Source organism: Alosa alosa, chromosome 2 (genome assembly GCF_017589495.1).
Source record: "Alosa alosa isolate M-15738 ecotype Scorff River chromosome 2, AALO_Geno_1.1, whole genome shotgun sequence".
NCBI lineage: Eukaryota > Metazoa > Chordata > Actinopteri > Clupeiformes > Clupeidae > Alosa > Alosa alosa.
In genome coordinates this window covers 18,769,746-18,792,234 of record NC_063190.1, presented here as the reverse complement: position 1 = coordinate 18,792,234, position 22,489 = coordinate 18,769,746, and the positions used below count along the sequence as shown (strand labels likewise).

General features: G+C 41.0%; 2 protein-coding genes across 4 annotated transcripts; both read left to right on the top strand.

The window, feature by feature from the left end:
• Positions 1 to 1,604: 1,604 nt before the first annotated feature.
• LOC125291361 (flavin-containing monooxygenase FMO GS-OX-like 4) lies at positions 1,605 to 7,297 on the top strand. Of its 3 annotated transcripts, XR_007192970.1 has the most exons (11): positions 1,605 to 2,227; positions 2,344 to 2,556; positions 2,840 to 2,978; positions 3,812 to 3,951; positions 4,315 to 4,367; positions 4,656 to 4,780; positions 5,140 to 5,457; positions 5,600 to 6,041; positions 6,171 to 6,250; positions 6,761 to 6,853; positions 7,259 to 7,297. XR_007192970.1 is itself a non-coding variant. In XM_048238082.1 (8 exons), the coding sequence occupies exons 1-8, from the start codon at positions 2,100 to 2,102 to the stop codon at positions 5,918 to 5,920; spliced, it is 1,437 nt and encodes a 478-aa protein (XP_048094039.1). In that variant the 5' UTR covers positions 1,605 to 2,099; the 3' UTR covers positions 5,921 to 6,545. The 3 variants fall into 3 exon arrangements, 1 of the variants encoding a protein (XP_048094039.1); XR_007192969.1 differs by having other exon boundaries at positions 5,600 to 6,250; XM_048238082.1 differs by lacking the exons at positions 6,761 to 6,853; positions 7,259 to 7,297 and having other exon boundaries at positions 5,600 to 6,545.
• Positions 7,298 to 12,417: 5,120 nt separating this feature from the next.
• LOC125286826 (P2R1A-PPP2R2A-interacting phosphatase regulator 1) lies at positions 12,418 to 18,452 on the top strand. Its single transcript, XM_048232139.1, has 9 exons — positions 12,418 to 13,454; positions 13,682 to 13,766; positions 13,984 to 14,043; positions 14,425 to 14,471; positions 14,565 to 14,622; positions 15,228 to 15,295; positions 17,818 to 17,873; positions 18,001 to 18,085; positions 18,305 to 18,452. Exons 1-9 carry the CDS (start codon positions 13,354 to 13,356, stop codon positions 18,420 to 18,422), a joined length of 678 nt encoding a protein of 225 aa, XP_048088096.1. The 5' UTR covers positions 12,418 to 13,353; the 3' UTR covers positions 18,423 to 18,452.
• Positions 18,453 to 22,489: the final 4,037 nt, after the last annotated feature.

Here is a 22,489-nt window from a genome sequence, read left to right as displayed (position 1 = left end):
CCACACATAATTAATTGACTTTGCTTGGTAATCAGATGTCTAGCCACTTGCGCCACGAACCAGCTGACGGCAATTACAGAAATTTACTTTATTTGTATGATTAAAAGAAGTCAGCTAACGTTATTATAATTGTAACAAGTTAACATAGCTGTTCATGTTATCTGGCTACCATGTTATCATGCTACCGTTGCCCAAGCCATTTAGTAAGCCTTAAAAGTATCATGGTTAAGTTTTACAAACGTTTCACTGAAGTTAGGCTGTGGCCGCCCCTACCTGAAGTGTATGTAGAGCCACATGAACGTCAGCAAATAAATCAAATAAAAATGTGTTGCCTAATTGTGTATCCTTTTGTCCAGCCTATTCTTTTAAGAATTCAGTTCATGAAACACAGGCATTGAAACGCACACTGCAATGGGCAGGAGAAGTCTATAACGTGTCCATATTTTACACAAAATTTGCGCATAGGGAGAGTCAAAACTCTTAGGCTCATAGGCTATTAACGTTAATGTTACTGACATGTAAACATGGGTTTGATGTTTTTTTTATACTTTATTTCTTAATTCTCGCGTTGGGTGCTTCCCCTGTGGCGCAACAGGTTAATGCCTATACAGTGCTTTCTCACGCAGACGACATGGGTTCAGTCCTCCCCATCACACGTTTTTTTTTTTATTATTATTATTTATTTATTTTTAGACCAGCAACGCTTCCTCAGTTTAGGCTACCGATACTAGGTGGCCACAGAGAGCATGACCAGCAGTAAGTGAAATGTTTGAAAACTTGGTACTTTGAAGACCTACTGGCTTGGGCAACTGCTGTAGCAAGACAACATCATCAGCCGTGTTAACTTGCTACAATCATTACCTGACTTCTTCTAATTGTATAGAGTAAGTCAAGTAAATTGCACTATGACTTATCAGCTGGTTCGTGGCTCAAGTACGTAGGTGAATGGTTATCATTCAAGAGGTTTCATTTAGGAAGCAGGTTCGATACCCACGTGGAGTTATTATTAGGCTGTTTAGGTATTTATTTTTTTTTGGTGCCATATTTATGGTCCAGTGCATGTAGCGTACTACAGACAATTTTGACATTTAAATATGTCATGCATAGTTGTATTTTTTCGTCTCCAGTTTCCACCAGAAAGTGACAAACCTGCAAGCGGCCACATCTGTCAAAGAAACGTCACCAACGCAGCCAGTTAACATGGGTGCCAGTTGCCATGTAACACCTGTTCTGTGGAATTGTTTAACATGTCAGTTGCATAACGAAGCAGAGCAAAACGCTTGTTAAATATGTAGTCTACAAAACACAAATCTTTCATTAAATAACCCATTCATGGGAAAATGTACACGCTTGGCTAAGGACGGTTTTAAAAGTTGCACTACAACTTAACCCATGCATTTTAATATTAAGGTTCAGCTCTTGTTTCTGGTGGTGGTTTTGGAAATGCTCACTTGACATGGTAATCTTTAGTTTCAGGATCATGACTGGCTAAGAATCAGATTAGCACGACTTTTATTTTGATAACGTAAACGTCCACTCTGCTGTGGAACTGACGAATATTTCCCTTGGCTTCACAAACATTTATTTCATTTTAGAGGATTTTTCCGTGTGCATTTGCCTGTAGTCCAGAAAATCTCTATGAACAATGATCAAAGTGTCAGCCTAATTTTCAGTCTGCTGTTAAAGAAAGTTACTGCACGGTCCAAGTTTCGGTAGGCATGCCTAAACAAGTAACCTTAGGCTACGTGAACTAATCCATTTTTGCACAAGTGTGTAGCCTACATAGCCGTTTTCTGTAAATAACAAAATGTAGGCTATGCACGGTACACTTTCTAGATCGCCAGGGATTGTCAGCTGTAGAGGTTATATGTAACCGGTTTGTGTTTGAAGTGTCACCACCAAGATCAGCTATAAGGTCTTTGCGTAGGCTACTTCCTCTAAAGTTATTTGTTGCAATTTTGTAACCATCCTCGGTTCACCTGTGCATTGCAAGTTGTTTAAAAAGCTGAACAAATAAGGCCGGTTAAACATTTACAATTATGCTCTTTCGTCTATCCTAAGGGAAGATTAGGCATGCAGCCAAATGAAGTCAGGTTAAAATGAATAGGCTATTCTCTAAAACCAGACTAATTAACTGGTGCTGTGCAGAACACCTTAACAAGTCCAGAGTTCAACCTGTCTTCAGTGTCGACAATGGTAGAAACCCGACAGCACACTCCAAGATGAGGTAACAACGATTTTTTTAAAGGTTCAAATTCTACTGTTTTCGCGGAATCTATCAGCAGGCAGTGTGACATGTTTCTTTCTCTGTCTCTCTCTCTCTCTGCTGATTGACTCCTTCAGCGCGTCAGATATGAGGAATCGTCGGGTGGCTATTGTGGGAGCTGGGGCCGCAGGTCTCTGCGCTGCGCGGCACATATTGGCGCGTCCTAAAACATTTGCCTCTCCTGTGGTGTACGAGCGGACACCACACGTGGGAGGTACCTGGTTCTATGACGACAGTGTGGAGCCCCAAGACAGACGGCATGTCCATAGCAGCATGTACAGATATCTCAGGTAAATCGCTTTCACGTCATGTCAAGGTACTGGTAGGTCTATCTTGGTTCCAAGTCTGTATCTTAAACAACGTTCGAGTTCTTTAGACAATGTTTCGTTGTCTAGTCTGAAATCCAGTCCTTCTGACTAGGCCGTGGCTGCTTGGCAAAAAGTGTGGAATATGGATGAACTCTGTGATTCAAAGTATGCCAATCTTATTTCACACAGGGTAATACTGAAATAATGGTGTAATAAATATGACCCACATTAATCATTGTGTAACTGTCATGCTTTCTCTGTGCAGAACAAATTTACCCAAGGAGGTGATGATGTTCCCTGATTTTCCCTTTGAGGCCCACCTGCCTTCGTTCTTGCCTCATCAGGATGTTCAGAATTATCTAAAAAGATACTGCACACATTTTGCCATTACACCACACATCAAGGTATTATTCAAAACCAGTTCTGTCACATTCCCATTCATTTATAAGTATGGTAGATACCTCATCCAATGTCATTTACATATGAGATGCATCACAAAATGAGATGTTACACAAGCTAATGGGAAATTGCATAAAAACTAATATATAAGATACAGTGTATTTTGAAAATAGGGTTAGGTAATAATATATAGCAATATGTTCTGTTACTCCATGCTTCCGTTTCCCCAGACTCAAGTGTGAGATTGTTTAGAGGAAACTGAAGGTAGCATACACATAGAGACCAGCAGCAGTGCAAGAGCTGGAAAAAGAAGGGGTTACTTATTAAAGAGGTTAAAAGGTGAAAATGTGTGTGTCAAATGTCAACTTTATATGGTTGCATTAACCTGGTACTTGAGGAACGAGTTGACATATACTGGTGGAATGTAGGAATTCAAACACATTTTAATATCAGTCTGGATTTGCCACTTGTAAATGCATTTGTTTGTATCTATTACACTTTGTTACACTATTTGTTTGTATAAATTACACATTTACACAAGTACCCCCCTGGCCCTTTGACTTGCTGAGAAATGGTTAGCTCAAAATGTCTTGCATTCCTCTCAGTGGTTGGCCTGCAGACTATATCCCACTGACAAATGAAGAGTGATAAAATATGTGGTAGACCCAGGCTAGTAGAGGTCCCTCTCCAATAAAGACCCCGTAACATTGCCATGTGAGACAACTGCCTGTGTGCCAACACCTGTCACCGAGCTTCCATCGGTAATCCCCCTCCGAGCTGTGTTGTATGCCTGTCGCATAAAAAGCAGGTCTTGTAAAGCTGTGTGTCTCTTTCCCAGTTCGACACGGCCGTGGAAGAGGTGAGGCCCATCGCCATGGAAATGGACAGAGAGAAAGGCCTGGCGTGGGAAGTGACCTCACGTGATAAACATGGAACACAGAACACTGAAACGTTTGATTCTGTGTTCATCTGTACAGGGTAAGAAGAGCGTTAGACAAGAACACATGACCTGAGTTGTGGTGTCCATGGTTGTTTTTCTGAAATGTACAGAAACGTATTGCCATAAAAATCGGTTTATTTATTTCAGAGAAAAGAACAACTTTATGCTTTGTTCGACTATTTGACAGATAAGGATTATGGTATGTGATGTTAGGATAATAAAACTGTTCTCTGACTTCTCTGTCTGATGTACAGTGAATACAGCGGGAAACTCTATTTCCACTGACTGATGGTGATGTGTGATTTATAATAACATTGTTTTATAATAACACTGTTAATCATGAGTTGTGGTTACCTGGTGGTTTACAAAGTGTCCTTATCCAGAGTCTGGTCTTCTTCCAGGCATTATTCAGACCCACACACCCCTCCCACCCCAGGGCTGCAGTATTTTAAAGGTGGGTATTAACTTCTCTGGTACAGGGAGGCTACATCAGGCACGTAACTGAAGCATTACATTTGCGGTGCGTCTGCTGCAGCAATTAGCTTTTACTGTAATCAATGGAAGTGACTACACCAGACGTGATAGCGGCATGTACAATCAAAAAAATTACACCAGTCTTCTAAAACTATTTTTACGCTCCAGTGCGGACTCGATGTATCCCAGGCCTTGGGTTTGAAATATGTTCTTAATCGGCAAACACACTCACTTAATCCCCATGGCTGTACTGTCCTGTAAACTGCAGGAAAGGTGATGCACAGCCATTTCTACCGCTACCCTGAGCCGTTTGCTGGTCAGTCTGTTGTAGTCTTCGGAGCTGGGGCCTCGGGGTTGGACATATCCATTGAGCTGGCCCAGGCAAAGGCCCAGGTAAGTGATATTTTTCTCTGACAGAGGATTGTATATCTCCCTCACAAAGTACATGTACACCTGTACGCCCACTACCCATCCTCAACATCTTCGGACAGAAGCGTCTAAATACAGTGTTTCCCATACATTGACTTATCTGTGGCGGCCCACCACAATATCAACATTGACCACCACACAATGATTTTCCAGGTTGTAATTGTGCTTAAATCTAGTTAGCATCATAACCATGCTGCACTAATTTGTTAAAAACTTAATTCTGCAAACCTACCACCACAAATAAAATTTAATTCTGTGGGAAACACTGAAATATCACAGACATAAACATAAATCTCTGTGCCCTGTCTCTGTAAATCCCTCAGGTGATTCTGAGCCACGGCAAGCCAGCACTGACCTTCCCTCTGCCCCCCGGGATCCGCCAGGCCCCTCTCTTAACCAGGGTCCAGGAGGACGGCCGTGTCCAGTTCCAGGACGGCTCGGTGGCCGAGGCGAATGTCCTCATGTTCTGTACAGGGTACAATTTCAGCTTCCCGTTTCTGCGCCCGGAGCAACTGCACTTAGATATCCGGGACCACGTAGTGATCCCCCTGTACAGGTTCATCCTGCCTCCTGCCTTTCCCACACTCTTCTTTATTGGGGTCTGCAAAACGATCTGCCCCTTTCCACACTTCCATTGTCAGGTAAGGCTCTCTCTCTCTCTCTCTCTCTCTCTCTCTCTCTCTCACCAACTGACTGTCATTCTTTCACCCACTGTAGATATGTGTGTGTGTAGGGAGGAACCTTTCATGTTTTCTCAAGCATCTTGTGCTTTGCCGGCTGCAGGTCCAGTTTGCGTTGGCGGTGCTTGATGGCACCGTTAGCCTGCCATCTCGAGAGGAGATGGAACGAGACGTCCAGAACATCGTGGACAGAAAGACCGCAATGGGCGTCCTGGAGAGACACCTACTGAGAATGGAGTCTGAGCAGTGGAGCTACTACCAAAGTCTCGCGGACAGCGGCGGGTTTTCACCTTTGGCCCCAGTGATTCAGAGCCTGTATGAGGAAGTGGGAAGACAGCGGAAGAAACACCCACAGAAGTACAGGAATGCGAACTATCGACTCATTACTGACACCAAGTGGGAATCACTGGAGAAAACACACTGAACAGAAATGCATTCATTCCAGTGGGGTGGTTAAATTCCAAGATAATCTGTCATCATCTGCATTATAAATGTCTTGGAAATAGGCCTATATGTATTGTATTAGAATATATTGATTACCTCAGGTAAGTGGCTTGTATTTCCGAATTATATTCTATAATGCTTGAAATGGAAATTAAAGGATATATTCATATTTAAAAGTAAAAGAGAATTGTACATTTGTGTATGATTGATTAACCACCCACACTGCCTAGGCATCGGCTGCAGTGCACAAACAAATTGCGCAACAACTGGTCTAACAGCCCCGTTTCTGAGACGTGTTTTGAAAAGCTAAGTAAGTGTACTTTCAGATAAATTTGGGATAGTGGGAATAAACATACTGTGTGAAATGATCTGTATTGGACTATACATTGTCTGTCATTGTTCCTTTTTAACATCGATTGCCTTTATGAACTCCTTCCAAAAGCGCTCGCAAGAATCCCAGTTTTCCCATCTGTTTCGAGTCGACATGCGGATTGTGAAACTGGACACCTAAACTGTTTCTTAACCCTTTGTGCCAACTTCTTCTCATGTTTTTTACTTTATGTTTTAAATAAACCGAGACACATCTCTCACACTGTGTAATTGTGGGACTTGTATCACGCATGTTGATTATGTATGTGGCCTCAAAAGCACGAACATTTCAAAGACACCACCGAAATTACGCAGTTAAAGACAGAGGTTAAAGAACAGTCTGGGAAGTTCTGGGAAGTGGGAAGGCGAATAGGGCGGGAGGAAAGGGAAGGGGTATGGGTATTTCCTTGCGCCAGAGGAAGGCAAAAACATCTTTTTATATTTCGTTTAGTGTTGCGGGACATCATGGTGTCAAACCCAAGGCATTGGGCGTAACGCAACAGCTGCTGCTGCGATGTCAGGAATTCAGCGCCACTTGAACTAGGTAATTGCCTGTTTTATCTCTTATCACATCGTTGTCGGAAAATAAGCCTGAAACAATGGTGATGTTTCCCATACTGTGGAGCGTGTTGCCATAGTCTGATGAGAATTCACATGCTTCCTGCCTGTGCATTTCAAAGTAAGGAAACTATGGAGGCATTTTGGGGTGTGTGCGTTTACGCTCGATGTTAGTGAAGAGGGAAAGTCTGCAGTTGCCGCAATATAACATCTAACTAGTGGAGTTGCAAAGTAAATAGGCGAGTTATCGGGTACTTACATTTTATTGAGTTAATATAACGTTATAGATTCTTCATCTCGATCATTAGTTTTTTGACGTATTCCAATATTTCACTTGATTCATATAAATCTGGCTGTTTACTTGTACTAATTCTTCCCTCTACCCTTGCAGCCCCGCCGAACAGGGTCCCCGGACTTTGTTAAATACCACTGAATGGAGGGAGATACAGAGAAGACTGAAGTTAAAGCTAGTGATGACATCAAACTTTCAGGTCATGAGGTTACAGCGGGGGGCTCAGCAGCTGTCCAAGACGTGGGCTCGGTGGACGACCAGTCTCTACCCATCATGCATTGGGAGGCTTTGAGCCTGCGAATAGCTGAACTTGAAAAACAAGAGGAGGAGAGAAGAGAGAGGGCAAAGGTGGGGAAAGAACAACAAATCTAATTAAAAGATAACTTCAAGGCTATTTAACTACACTATTACAATACACACAACACAAGACTGATAACGTCTGTTATTGCCTGTTTGGTGGAATTATTAAATAGCCTAATTGTATTACTGTCAGCATCATCTATGTGAAAAACATTTTATTGATTGTATTCAAAATGTATTTGTTAAATGTTATAACATAGTAACATGTGCTGTGCTGATTTCTTCCTAGACTTTGAATATACCAGAGCGAGGGAGAGTCTTTGGCAGTTGGAAGGAGGACCGGCAGCATGCGTTTCCCACGGGCCAGTGGGTAGACTCGGATGAGGATGACTGTGGGGGATGCCGTTCACCTGTCACTAAATCTCGGTATAGTGGATCATCTGTGTTTTATCATTATGTGTGGACTCAACCAGTAGTGAACTACAGAGTCAAAGGGAAATTAGATGTGGGTGTTCAATGTTCATCTCAAAGGTTTTTCACTCCTGCTGAAAAACTTCTGATCATAGTTGTGGTTCTGGACTGGATACAGCATGGGATCTGTTTCTTAATGGGGCCTCTACTCTACCGCTCTCTGGATCTGGGAGGAAAGAGTACAGTTCACGGACTGTTGTTCACTTGTTATCAACACCAAAGATCTTAGAACAGAGCGAGTCTAGAATTTTTGATCAACACTATCATGCTGTTTACTTGCATTGAAGCTTCCCAAGCTAGCAGTTCATTCTGACACAGGTCTGGCTTCCTATTGGCTTCTCCGTGGGCCCTCTGCAGTGACTGACTGGGTCTTGAATGGTTCTGGTACTGATCTGGGATGGAATCAGCAGCTGTGTGTGTGTGTGTGTGTGTGTGTCTGTTTTCAGTAATGAGAAGTCCTCTGTCAGAATTTTGCCATAAAGCCAGAACTTTGATGTCTTTACTTGCACTCTTCAATACTGATATGAAATGTTCTCATTGTTACTTTCCTCTTTTACAGGTTTAATAGTCAGAAAAACCTTCAGCTCTGCTTTATTAACAACAGTGAGAGTGATGAGGATGAAAAATCTGGTAGTGAGGTAAATACACAAATTAAAGGGGACATCTGCAAAAACACTTATCAGTTTCTGACCATTTCATATGGTTCCATGAGTACATCCATTGCCTCTGTAACAGGTTAGACTTTACACTTATGGAGTATAATATAATTGCACAAGAGTAATTGTATGATTTTCACTACTATTCATTTTCCACAGTACCACATCATTTGTCCTTAATGAGAAGAGTTTGGGGGAACAGTTTTCCTGAATGCTCCATCATCATCGCTGTTTCATTTGTTTAACTATGCTCTGTTTGGTATGGTTCTGATATGTTCTCTCACCCAAAGTGTTCCAAAGAGTCTGAGGCGCGAGGTGGCCAGTCTCCGGGTCTAAAGCTGGAGGTCCAGGCTGCACTGAGAGCTCTGCGGGATCAGCTTTTAGCCGAGCAGAAGGAGAAGGAGGTGAGAATCATGGATAATGCATCAGAAATATTTCCTCTTCTCCTCTTCTCTGAAATAGCATGCTTTGTGGTGTGAACAAAACCACCATTTCTTGTCCTGCTTGCATCCTTGCATCATGTTCCACCAACAAACTGAGTAATGAGTATTTTAAAAGGCCGGGAATTCCTAGACATTCTTTGATCTTTACGGGTCCGTACATGATGTCATGTCTATGCTCACAACATTTCCTGCATCCTTTTCCTGATATTCTTAATTTCTTACAAATTCTCAGTATGTCTTTAACCAACAATATATTTGTCCAATAATATCACTAAGAACACTTCCAAGTATGTCTTCAAAATACATGGGAACAGCCACCAGTTCTTCTCACTGGTCAACCACTACAGTGGCACTGGTCCTAAGCACAGATAATGCGCATCATATCTGAAGTTGTTCAAGTGTAGAGGAGGTGGAGAAACTTTATCCATTATCCACAACACCATAGGATGTGCAGTTTTTATTACCGTTCACCTACTCTGTCATGGAGCAGTGCGCAGATGTTTAAGATAAATCCCTGTGGGGACACTTTTGCAGCGCCTGACTTGCAGTGACTCTGGCATGAGGAGGAAGCTGCTTGACCGTAGTGACCTCCAGACGTGCTCTGTGCAACAGCTAGACTCACTCAGGGAGTCCCTCTTCCAGAACATCCATGGTGAGTTTGCATTTCCCTGGCTGCTGTTCTAGCATAAGGCAATGATGATGTAATTCTGAAGGCATGATGGTTAATCATTAATCTTTTTAAAATTATATTTCATTTTTTGTTCAAACACCCACCAAACCAGAAAATCATCATTAGTCTTCAAATTGCATTGTTTTAATGTTCACATTATTTAGTATTTTACTTGCTGATTGCATGTTTTATCTAATTTTCCTTTACATTTGTAAAGTGTATTGAGACTGTGAAGCATGATGATACTGCACTATAAACAATAAAGTGATTAATGGACAGTGTGTGTGACAGTGTTAGGCAATATTCCTGTGTGTGCACTGTGAGTATGTGGTTTGCCTCTGGTAGGACTTTCACGATTACTTTAATTTCAGTCTAAAACAGAAGAGCAAAACATATGTATGAAATTGGCATCTGCTGATTTGAAATATCTTATCTGTCTATTTCATGTTTGTTTTTTGTAACATTATCACTCAATGTTCAACTCAAAGTTGTTTGTTTCACATTTTCAGATCTGAGTTCCCAGTTGGTCGCTCAGCTCTTAGTACGGGATCATTTACGGACAAAGCAGGACGCTATGCTTCTGGATGTGCAGGATATGACATCATTGTGACAAAGGAACAACTTGGACAGGACCCCAACCCAAACAGTTTACTTTGTGTGGCGAGTTATCGCCTTACTTTCCCACATCTCTGTCCAGCCTGTCTGTTTTTTCAAGATTTTGCCATGCAACAAAATTGTAGCATTCCATATACTCCTACGCAAGAGGACAACATCATCGTCAGACCAGTTTCCTGTTAGTTTAAAAGGAAGCTTTGAGTAAGGCATAAGAAGGTGAATCTTACAGAGATTTACTGGTGCTATATGTAAATAGGTTTAATTATTACATTGTTGTCACAAGTTTTATTGTGTGAACCCTCTTGTTTTTAAGTGTTTAATTTATAATGAAGAGGATGCTTAAAAATAAACTAAATCTCAGTTTTAGTGTCTGTCGAATCACAAACAAGCTACCATCAGTTGTAATACTATAATTGATGTTTTGGTCAGAGTATTTTTCATTTTGATATGAACTTAAAGCTGCAAATGTTCTTAGGCTGTCACAGTTGTCCTGAAGGATAACATCATTACTATAATCATTTATCATATTATTATGCATTTTTTTGCATTTAATAAATGTAATTTTATATAAAGTTATATACTTGTGTGATATCTGCTATTATACTTTAGGTAAGACACATTACAGTATTGTACAGCAATTGTTTTTAGGTGTATTTGTTTATGTATATTCCATACAGTTTGTGCATACCTTGGAGTCTACTGAGGCAACAAGGATATTTTTGCTGAAGGACAGAATGCCTTCAACTTGGATCTCATCAAGACTCGCTTGGCTATTTATAAATGGTTGTGTACCCCTTTGGGCTAAAGACAAAAGTGAGGGGGGGAGGGGTCTCATTGAGGAGCTACAAGCCTTGTATTTGGTCACCACTGTTCAACGGAACCCATTAAGGGACATTCCACAATTATCATAATCACGATCAAAGCAAATAGATACACAAATCAGGCACAACTAAGTTTAATGTTTGCTGGTTGGTGAAAAGGATCTGTAATCAGTCAACTAACACAATTTCAGTTTAAATCCAAAGACTGTATTAAACATGCATCAATGTTACCCTTTTGGTAATTAGCCCTCGACAAGAATCAGGCAACCTTAGGTGAACATTTTCAATCTGAACAATTTCAGTTCTTCAAAAGTTGATCATGAGAATCAGAATAATTATACTTGTGGTAAACTGAGTTTAGCATGTGAAGCCTTGACCTTCATAACAGTGAATGAGTACCCCTCAGATGATCTCCAAGAGTCAGATACTTCACCCTGCTACCAAGAACCTCTCGGCTACACATGTGGGCCAGAACAGTTCCAAACCCCGCTGATGGTGGTCAGTAAGACAGCCGTGGCCCACTGGTTAGCACTCTGGACCTGTAATCAGAGGGTTGCCGGTTCGAGCCCCGACCAGTAGGAACGGCTGAAGTGCCCTTGAGCAAGGCACCTAACCCCTCACTGCTCCCCGAGCGCCGCTTGTTGCAGGCACTGTGCCGGGATTAGTGTTCACTGTGTGCTGAGTGTGTTTCACTAATTCACGGATTGGGATAAATGCAGAGACCAAATGTCCCTCACGGGATCAAAAGAGTATATATACTTATACTTAAGACACAGATACACACACACACACACACTGTGGTCTGTTATACAACAAAAGACACAGATACACACACACACTGTTGTACACAAAATTAAGGCTAATTGCCAGTCACTGAGAGCTCAGATAGGCCTAACTGTATTTGGAACACATAGTTAAAATTACAACTTGTTACAACTCATAGGCCTACATATTTTTTTTTTTGTTGTTCTTGCATGCCTCTTGACAACGCATCAAAATGGGCCTAGCCTATCTGCTTACAGTTACTGCTCAGTCCACTTAATTGGAAAAGTACAAAAAAGATAAAGCTGCTATGATGCTCAGTTTCAAAAGAATTTTAGAGGATGTTTTAAATGATAAAATAATATATGTCTTGTGGTTCTGGCGCGCTGCCATACTTTGACGCACTAATCCCTCAAATGTAATCTCAGTGGGGGCTCAAGATCCCGAGTGCCACCTTTAGCTTTTTGAGCAACTTTGAAAGGTAGTACCTTTTGTAGCCTGTGCGAGGTGTAGTTGCATGAGTGACGAGACACCACTATTTCGTTGCGAACTATGTCGATACATTTTTTTTCTTTATAAGTGAATTTCGATGCAATCTTTGGACTATGTGAAATATAACTATCTGGCTTCGAGGAGAAACCCGTTGGTTTCGGATGACGACACTGACAACCATTTAAAGATCCTTTCATGGACTATTTGTGAAGGACAGTGTGTGATATTTCATCATTTTAAAACTGGTAACTGTAAGCAATTTGCCAACTGAGTCACCCTGGAGAACATTCAGAAGTTGCGTAAACAAGACTGTTGATGGAATTTCGTGATTCAGTAGGTCGGTGTTTTGAAGGTACGCAGCTGTTTGGCTGGCTTTCATGAAAACAACTGATCAGCGTTAACTATCGATACTGAGTTAGCTAGGTAGGTAACGGACTAGCTCCTGCAACGACAAGTTTAACTACATAGCTACAAATCTACCTTTCATTCGTGCTCGTCACAGCTTCATGGTTTTGCAAACAAGATATATTTAAATGACCTGCCCATTAAAAGGGTTTTCCAAGGTGGCAAGTCTAGCAGACATGTAGTTTGTTAGCTTCGGAGAAGTCATAGTGAACTTGACGTGAAACGCTAACTGGTTTGCCAGCTACATAAACTTGCCTAGAGATAGCTGCCTGAAGTTAATCAAACACGGGCAAAACAGAAATCTTATCTGTGTCCCCAACGCTCAGAACAACGTCCTTGGAGTCATCTAGTCATTTATTACCTAAGAAGCAGAAATGCTATAGAACGGAAAGTAAGAAGGGACCATTTCCCATTGAATAAGTGGCTGTAAGTTGCCCCGGACACTAGGCGTAGGGCCTGCTGGTCAGGCTTCCGCCGGGTTTGATTACGAAGTCAAGCCGTGTAGGGGACGTCGTGTCCAGGAAGCACTACAGCCTGCCCTAGGGCCTGAAGATCTGAAATGGAGAGAATGGAAGTTGACCAGTGCGCAGGCGCAACTTGTGGAAGCGGAGGAGGGGCTCTTCGGAGGTCGAATAGCGCTCCTATGATCACCAGTGTCAGGTTTGATTTCTTTTCTTTGACTTAAGGCCTGATGTAGCCTACTGTAACAACACCAGACATACCATGCTGTCCTATTTTATCTCATACAATTTCACACACTGAAACTTTAATGTAATTGATAAGATGTGCAGTTACAGCACCTTGCAAGTTCATATCACATTATCATTAAAATCAATGATGAAATGATAAACTGATTAATTCCCCTGAATGAACATTTCTCTCAACAGTGATGGTATGACCGTGTTCAGCCCTACGTCTTCTGCCCGGTATCGAAGGAGTAGTGTGTCAGTCAATCCAAGTTGCCCTCCTCGTGTAAGCATTATTTCTTATTTCTGATAGCATTCTTCAGACCTTACCATTATAAACTGCATTACGTATCAAGGTTACTTTAAAGATTGCCTGTGAGGTTGAATTGGTTGTCCATATGAGTTATCACATTAATATGGATTAAGATTTTTGACTTTTTTTTTTATGTATGCCTAGCCACTGAGTTTACTTGGTAAAATGTATTTTTGATTTTTGGTTGTAGGTGCTCTCTCTGTCGAATCCCTTTTCATCAGTAAATGACAGATCAGAACAAAAGCGACAGGTGAGTTGACCGTGGACATAATAGAAATTCAAGCAGCAGGGTTAAAACTCGAGCGACAGGGTTTATAGTCTCTCTGAAGATTGTGTGTTTTGTATGAGTGGGTCCATAAAGGAAACCACACTAATGTAGATTTGTAGATTACATTTATTTTCACAGTGACAAAAGCAAAATATTATCATGATTTGATTTGACATCTGATTGTTGAATGAAAGATTTACATAGTGCCTTGTTGAGTGTTGACTGATGTTTTGTTTTGTTTTGGTTGTTCATTGGTTGATGAAAGAGTTACATGGAGTTACTGTTCTTTTTTCAGTGTTGATCCTAAGGTTTTTGTTTTGTTTTGTTTGGCATTGGTTTGTTTGTTTGTTTGTTTTCTCACAGGCCGAGCACATGGAGCTCACTCTCAGAGGCAGTCTGCAGAGACTAAGGTGAGGGTGCTTCTCCATGCTGACACTTGGAGGAAAAAAAACAAGCTCTCACCATCATAGCACAGCTCTAACTTTCTCCTATTCTCTCTGAAGTGCCTCCCAACTGGTTCCTGTTCCAACAGCGAGTCACTGGCATGACCATATATCAGTGGTGAGTCATAGTCATCCTTTATTTGTTTGTTTGTCTGTTTGTTTCAGATGACGTTTTTGTCCAAAGCGACTTAAAGAGATCAGTTTCAGGGACAGTCGTCCTGGAGCGACTCCGGGTTAACTGCCTTGCTCACGGCCACGATGCTGTAGCTGGAAACTGAACCCACATTTTACTGGGTACATTCTACTGCCTGCTACTGTATGCTAGCCCAGTTCCTTGCCACCTCATTGACCCCATTAACTAGAACTAGTTCAGTGTTGCTTACTCTCTCTGAACTTTGTTACGTACCGTGGCTTGATTGTTCTACTGCTCTAGTAAGTCGCTTTGGGGGGAAAAATAAACTGCTAAATGAATGAATGTAAATTAATAAATGTCAATGTATTTGGGCTGGTGGTAGCGTAGTGGTTAAGGATCTGGGCTAGCATGTAGTAGCCAGAGAATTGTGGGTTCAATTCCGGGGACAATGGCCCTTGTAATATGATTGACATATGTAAGTCGCTTTGGATAAAAAAAGTGTCTGCTAAATTAATAAATGTAAATGTATTTGTTTTACCAAAACTCCCCCATTGCCTTTTCCGTAATTTCCACTGCACTTGTTCTGTAAGGGCTTCCACCACCAGGACAGTGGGGTGACACCCAACTCTTCCCCCAGTCCAACCAGACGGTTCAGAGGGTGAGTTTGTAAACTGTGTCCAACAGAGACGCTTTGGAATGGGCCCTGATTTAAATGCTGGTCTAAATGTCTACCTTAAGCTTGCTTAATAACTATGCAAAATCTATTTGCATATTTAATACCATGAGAAAGATCCTAAGCACAAACAGCGTCTCAGACCATGTGATGCCATTAGATCATGCACGAGAACTTTGCTTGTACACTGACTTTACACTTTACCCAGCATATAAATTAGGTCCCAATTGACTGTTTTTCTACCATTTAACACTGGCAAGAGCTGTGAGTTGACAAGTAACAAGAGGCTTTGAACATAGATATTAGAAAGCTAGATACCGCATTGTCCATCGAGTTCTATTAGGTGGCATACGTAAACACAGCCGCCATATTGCTGGGGGCAAACACCTTTACTGTCTATGGGCAACACTTGCCGGCAATCAGACACACCTGTCTGATTTCTAGTCACATGCTTCTCCATTGGCCTCCAGTGATTGTTGCCCCCACCAAGATTACTCTGTCCTTTCCACCTGATGACCCCTTGGTTTCAGCACGGTTCTCGGATTGCCTCTCAGACATAGCTCCATGGATGAAGGCACACCACCTCCAGCTGAACCTCTCAAAAACTGCTGGTCCTCCCAGCTAAACCTACCATACACCACAAAATCAACATCAAATTTGACTCCCTGTCTGTTTCACCAACCAGGACTGCAAGAAATCTAGGAGTTGTTCTCGACAACCAACTAACCTTCTCCGATCATGTTGCCTCAGTCGCCCGGTCGTGCCGTTTCACACTCTACAACATACGGAAAATCAGGACTTACTTGACTCAAGATGCTACCTAACTCCTGGTTCAGGCAATAGTCATTTCACGACTTGACTACTGCAACGCCCTCCTGACAGGTCTCCCAGCCTGCACAGTGAAACTTCTTCAGATGATCCAGAACGTGGCGGCGCGCCTGGTCTACAACCAACCCAAAAGGGCACATGTTACTCCGCTGCTCGTCCAGATACACTGGCTACCTATGACGGCCCGCATCAATTCAATTCAATTCATCATTCAAGGCTCTAACGCTTGCCTACAAAGTAGTCTCTGGTTCTGCTCCCACCTACTTGAATGCCCTCATACAGACATACGCTACCTCCAGACCATTGAGCTCCTCAGGCCTAAGCGACATCTAGCTCTACCACCCCGTGCGCTCAGGCCAATCAAACTTTTCTCATCTGTTGTTCCTCGTTGGTGGAACACACTGCCAGTTCCTACAAGGGCAGGGACACCCCTATCCACTTTCAAAAAACTCCTGAAGACCCAGCTCTTTAGAGAACATCTCCTCTCGTAGCACCACTTACAACAAGTCTTGCTGATCCTAGCACTTTACCACCCGTCTTGAACTGACACTCAACTGTTTAAAAACAGCACTCACTGATGCACTTATTCTTACTGTACTGTACCTTTTTCTTAAATTGTCCTAAAATTGTTGAGAGATTTGCTTTAAAAAAACCAAAAAACATGTTGTTAGTCGCTTTGGTTAAAAATGCGTAAGCCATATGTAATGTAATGTAATGTAATGTAATGTAAAAGATGGCGGCACTATTTACGTACCTTCTGGAGCCCAATGCGGTATCTAGCTTTCTAATATCTATGGCTTTGAACAGTAGGGGATGAGATGTGTTAGTGATTTGGGAAGTAGCAGCTCTGGAGGCTTGGAGGGCTGCCACTAGCTGAGTGGTCCTTCTTTCACAGCTGTGTGAGCTGGGTCCGAGGGGTGTCTGTGCTTTTGTCATGTTATTGTGTGTGTGTGTGTGTGTGTGTGTGTTTTCTACTTTGTAACAATTACTCTACACATAGTGTGCTATGTAGCAACTAGTCAGATGTCATGTAGGACAGCTGGTTTGCAAGCGAGTTCAGCTGTTTTGTTAGTGAGGCTTGGCGAGTAAATTAGAGACAGTTACAGTCTCTGATCTCTCCTAACCCTGGTATGTAAACCATCCTGTACCTCACTTTAGTTAAACCCAGGTGAGCACCAAGGCTATTTTGTAACTCTGGAAGTGTCAACATTTCTGTGAAAATCTACGAGATGGCTGTTGGGTAGCCTTGGGGCTCAGAGACCATGCATACTTGACAAGCAAGTGGCAAAAGTCTCAGCCAATGCAGGCACTGTACTTGATTGACAGCCAAAACATTACACAAGTCAACTTTGTTCTGTGTATTTAAAAGAGGAAGTTATCTAAAAATGTGTTATGTTTTAATACTTTTTTGTAATTTAAAAAAGTGTGCAATATTCACATTTTTGAAGTGTGAATATGCAACAAAACAGCAAGCCTTGAATGTATAGTGGCAGGTGTTGAGAATGGAACAGGTTTCGAAGAAGCCAACTGGAGGATCCATGAGTTGTGATGAAGATTCTGAGAAAATGTGGCACAATATTCCGTCTTCTTACTCTCTTGTTACGTCAAAAATGTCACGGTGTTCTCTCCTTCCTTTTCAAAATGTATCCTAAAGCACTATATGACTGTTGCATTTACAGGGGCTCTGTGAGCTCTGCAGTGAGGTGGCCTACGTTGGCTCCACTGAAAAGGAAAGGTAGGATTGATACCAAGCAAGCCTTTAGTGAACTGATTGAAATGTTATGATGATTACTGATAATTCTTTATTTTCTTTATGGATGTTTTTTTTTATTATTATTATTATTATTTTATTTTTTATTTAGGAGGCGTGGAATCTGATGGCCCTCCCAAAAAGCTCTTTGTTGCGGGGGTGACAGAACCTGCTCATGTAACGAGTTATACAGTCAGGTAAGGCTCTATATCCAAGCAAACACTGTTTATTCAATGTACCGGTATGTCCTTGTATATTTATGTATAAGGATATATAATGTTTATTTCATAATATGCATCATTATACATAATATATAGCCTACCCAATAATGTCTATCTTCTATATGTTGTTCTGGTATGTTTTATATTTGCAGAATTTATCAACATTAAGAACATGTTGTTCCTCTGTGTTCGCAGCGTTTCCCAGCCTGACAACTCTTCAGCTGGAGGCCTGGCAGTTTGTGCAAGCCCTCAGAACAGCCCCATTTCTCTGTCCCCTCCACCCCCGTTCTCTCCCCACCACCCGAGCATCTAGGAGCTCCAAAACGAGTATTCAGCCTACCGGCCCAGGGGCCGCCCGTCTTGGACTCAAGAGTCGGTATTTTGGGGTTACCTAAACAATGTGCTGTAATCAGAGCTGTAGTCTCAAATCAGGCCGCATGTTGATAGGCAGACTGCCCCAGTTCTGGCAATCAATTTAGTATACCATCACACAGCAAGATGGTGTTTGTGTTGGGCACAATGTTTTTTTAAAAAGTGAAAAGAAAACAATATGTAATGGACATTTCCTGTCTCTTACACACCTAGTTACTGAATCAATGAGGTATCTATGAGTAAATTAGATGGTATTTTAAAGACATAAGTATGTAAAGATATCAGGAACTAGCCCAAAGGTTTCACCAATGGCATCTGACGGGTGCAGTACTTAGGTGAAATGCCAGGTGTGTATCAAGAGTGTGATGGCACTTAAATATTGTTAATTTTGTTTTTTTTCTCTGAATCCAACAGTTGGCGATAAGATAAACAATGTCTAATTATATTACAAATTAGACATTAGTACTCTTATGGGATTCATACCTGACTTGTTTGACCTGGGACAGAGTTTTTTGGCTTATTCTCAGAGTGTTAGAATGTTGAGCCAACTCATCAGTGTAATTTGTTTTCTAATCCTTACAGTCAAGAGTCAAGAGAATGTTCTCTGTTGTTCTGTCAACACCTGTATATCTAGTTTGGTCCAAAGAGGTCTTCCAAAATGAAGTCCAGATATTTTTTTAAGTCCTTCCAAAATCAGATAGGGAGGAAATAATCAAGATGTAAAGGCCGTTATACCTGTGTGTTTGTTTTGTACATGTACAGTATGTGAATATATAAAAACTAAAAAATATATACAAATCCCTTCTCAATGCCAAGCTCTTGGCTCAATGAGTTAGCTATGATAGGCAATCTTTCATCGTTGGGAATGTACCAATCATTGAGCATACAGTTTTAGACATAAACCTGTCCTGGTATGTGTCAGCCCTAAGTTTTGGCATTTGTTTTCACACCTGGGGGATGGAGGCCTGGATCCATTGGAGAGTTGTATGCTAGCTCTTCTAGGGGGGTACCCAAGGACTAGGTTTAGGAAATATTGCCTCTCAGTCAGGCAATCATGGGTACTTTAGAATAGGGAACCAAGGATTAGAAAAGCGTAAACTTTCAATTTACCCGAGTCTTGGTGTTGTATATGGTCTTGAGGATCATATAAGTGGGAAATCACAGTTGTAAGTTGTTTTTCTTTTCCCTGTATTGACTGTGATGTACAGTTGTATTTATAATCCTTTGATCTGCGCATGACTCTTATGTAAAAATTTGTATCATGCTGCTTCAGAGAAGAATCTTTTCACATTCAGGAATAACTGAGATGGTGACGGTTTGGTGTTCCTCTCTTATAAATTTCACATTGAAGGAAAGATGTGATTCTATTTGCAGATACCTTGTTTTGCTTCCAACTTTGACTATTTGCACAGTATTTGATGTATGGTCAATATTGCTGTTACATGAGTGGGATCACATTTACAATTATATCCTTTCATTTGTTTGTTTGTTTGTTTGTTTATTTGGCTTTAATGTTATGGGAATTTTGAGTTTGGGCATGGAGCCGCTATCCCACTTTCTATTCCTTGCTCCTTAAAGACAAAGATACGTAGAAAGACCGAATCCAATTAAGTTCTGAAGACACGTTTTGCATATCACTGACTCAAGACCACCCTATCCAAATGACTAAATGGTTTCCTATATCCTGTTGAGTCCATTGGCACTGCTTGAATCAACATGAAGCTCTGTAGACAGCATCCTAATAGAAATGTAGTAAGTCTAAAGGAATAGGCCTATGTATTTAGAGTATACCATTCCAATCTTTTCTAGTAATGCTCATTTGCTATGTAATATAAATGAAAGAAATGTAAACCACAGTATTTTAAGAATTCCATGAAAAACACTTAGGGCCTTCAGTCACAAGATGTACAGAAAATGAAAATATGTAGCTCTTCAATAACTTTTAAAACAAAATCAAGCAATGTCAGCATTTTCTTTCTAACCCCTCCACAGGATTTTAACATCCTCCAGAGCCCTTGCTTCAATCATGATCTATACAGATAAAAGTGAATTTGTTGAGGTCGCAGGGCTAATTTTAAACTGTCGTCACAAATTGCATATCCCAGAGACCCAGAAACTCGGCCACAACCGTATTTTTTCTTGGCTTCGTTTAGCACACATTGTAGGGCACTTAGTTATGCTTTTAAATACTATCAGCAACATTTTTGCTTAGCTCTGTATATACAGAATAGCATATATGTCTCCACACAGCTGCTGGTATTTCAACATGTTTTTTTTTTCTTTCCGCAAAACCAATACATTTAGGCTGGTTGGCACTCAATTAGCAGTGCCTAAATTAGTTCCAGTCCCAAAAATGTTGCCAAATATATATTTTTTTTTTACTTTAACGTTATGACTTTAAACAGGAATACAAATGTATTGTCTTGTTCCAATGTTATTTTTGATTGTTATGCTTTTATGCTCCATGTCCTTTAGTTTGTTAGTGTGTTCATTTTTTTGGCTGCCTGTTAAGTTAGGGTCAAGGTTTCCACCAACAATGTAATTTCCAATAGTAATCATTGGTTCCAGAGTACAAACTGGCAGAAGGTTTCTCTTGAGCCGTGGGCCTTTTGTGAAATACTAACGCTTGCTTGGTGTTCTGCCTTATCTCCTGGCCCAGCTGAGACTTTTTTTTGTTTCAGCAACTCATTCTTACGTTTCTCGTTCAATTTGATCGTGAAATTCCACAGGAAAACGTCATTACCGCAACTGTATCAGATATTATTGTAAATATCATAGAAAAATGGATAAGTAGCAGTATTATAAGAGGTGTATAAATGGCTTTAAGAATGGAAGGCGACACAGGAGGACTGGACATTTTCGTTTGTCTGTTTGTTTGTTTTGTTTGGCGTTCACCACTGCCAGTGCCTCACCTGTGGCAGTTGATTTTATGTTCTAAATGCTTTCAAACCCCAAGTCATGAGAAGAGAAAAGGATTTTTTGTGTGTATTTTTTATGAAGCTGTACCATACAAAGCTGATGGCAACACAGATACGTTCCATTTCCTGTAATTATCTCATGATAAAGTTGACTGACATGAAAAATGTCACATTTTTATTGAAAAAAAAAGAAAAATGCTGCACAGTTTTAGTACATATATATTGTATATGAATTCAATCATGATAATAAAATTCTTATTATATCATGACTGATAATAAATGCGTGTATCATTTGGAATTTGCATTTCGTAATTGACTCCTGTTCTTGTACAACACCACAGAATGCTGTTAAATCTTCAAAAAAGTGATACACTTTTAACAAACAGATTTACAATACAGGTGATGACAGACAACCCAGATGTGTGTTTTTGACCCTATGACCTATATTGTTACTTTTTTTTTTTTTTTTTTTTTCAATAATGGAGCCAAAGCCAGCTCAAGTCACATCTGGTAAGGCTGACAAATGGTGTTGCTGCCACCTGAAACGACTTAATGGCAACTTCTGCCCTAATTGCTGCATTGTTTAACACATTCACAGACAGTAAGCACATATCTCTGACTGCAGCAGACCCAGTCAGGAAGAGAAGTCTAATTATTTAACAAAAAAGCAATAGATTGTAATGAAACTGATAAAAACTCCAAACTAAACCACCGCTGGTGGTGCTGGGACAATCCATCCGGGATGAATCCAATCCATCACCCCAAGTGGCATCCAACCAGAGATGATAGTTGGGCTTATCCACACCATTAAACGTCTGCAAGTACAATTGTTGTCTTAGCCAAAACACTCTGGTCATGAAGAACCATTCCTACTGCTGCTTAGCTTGGCTTATTTGTCAGCCAGCTAGCTGTTGAATGTGTAGAATTGTTTGAGTCAGTCCATGTTGTCAAGTGATGCAAAATCCAAAATTGACAAAAGACCAAGTTACACACATGCCCGAAAACACGGGATAGTGGTCCTGGCCACAACTTCAGAGAATACAAATGGCAGGTCACAGGTCACAAATGTTGTCCGATCGACACCAAACTT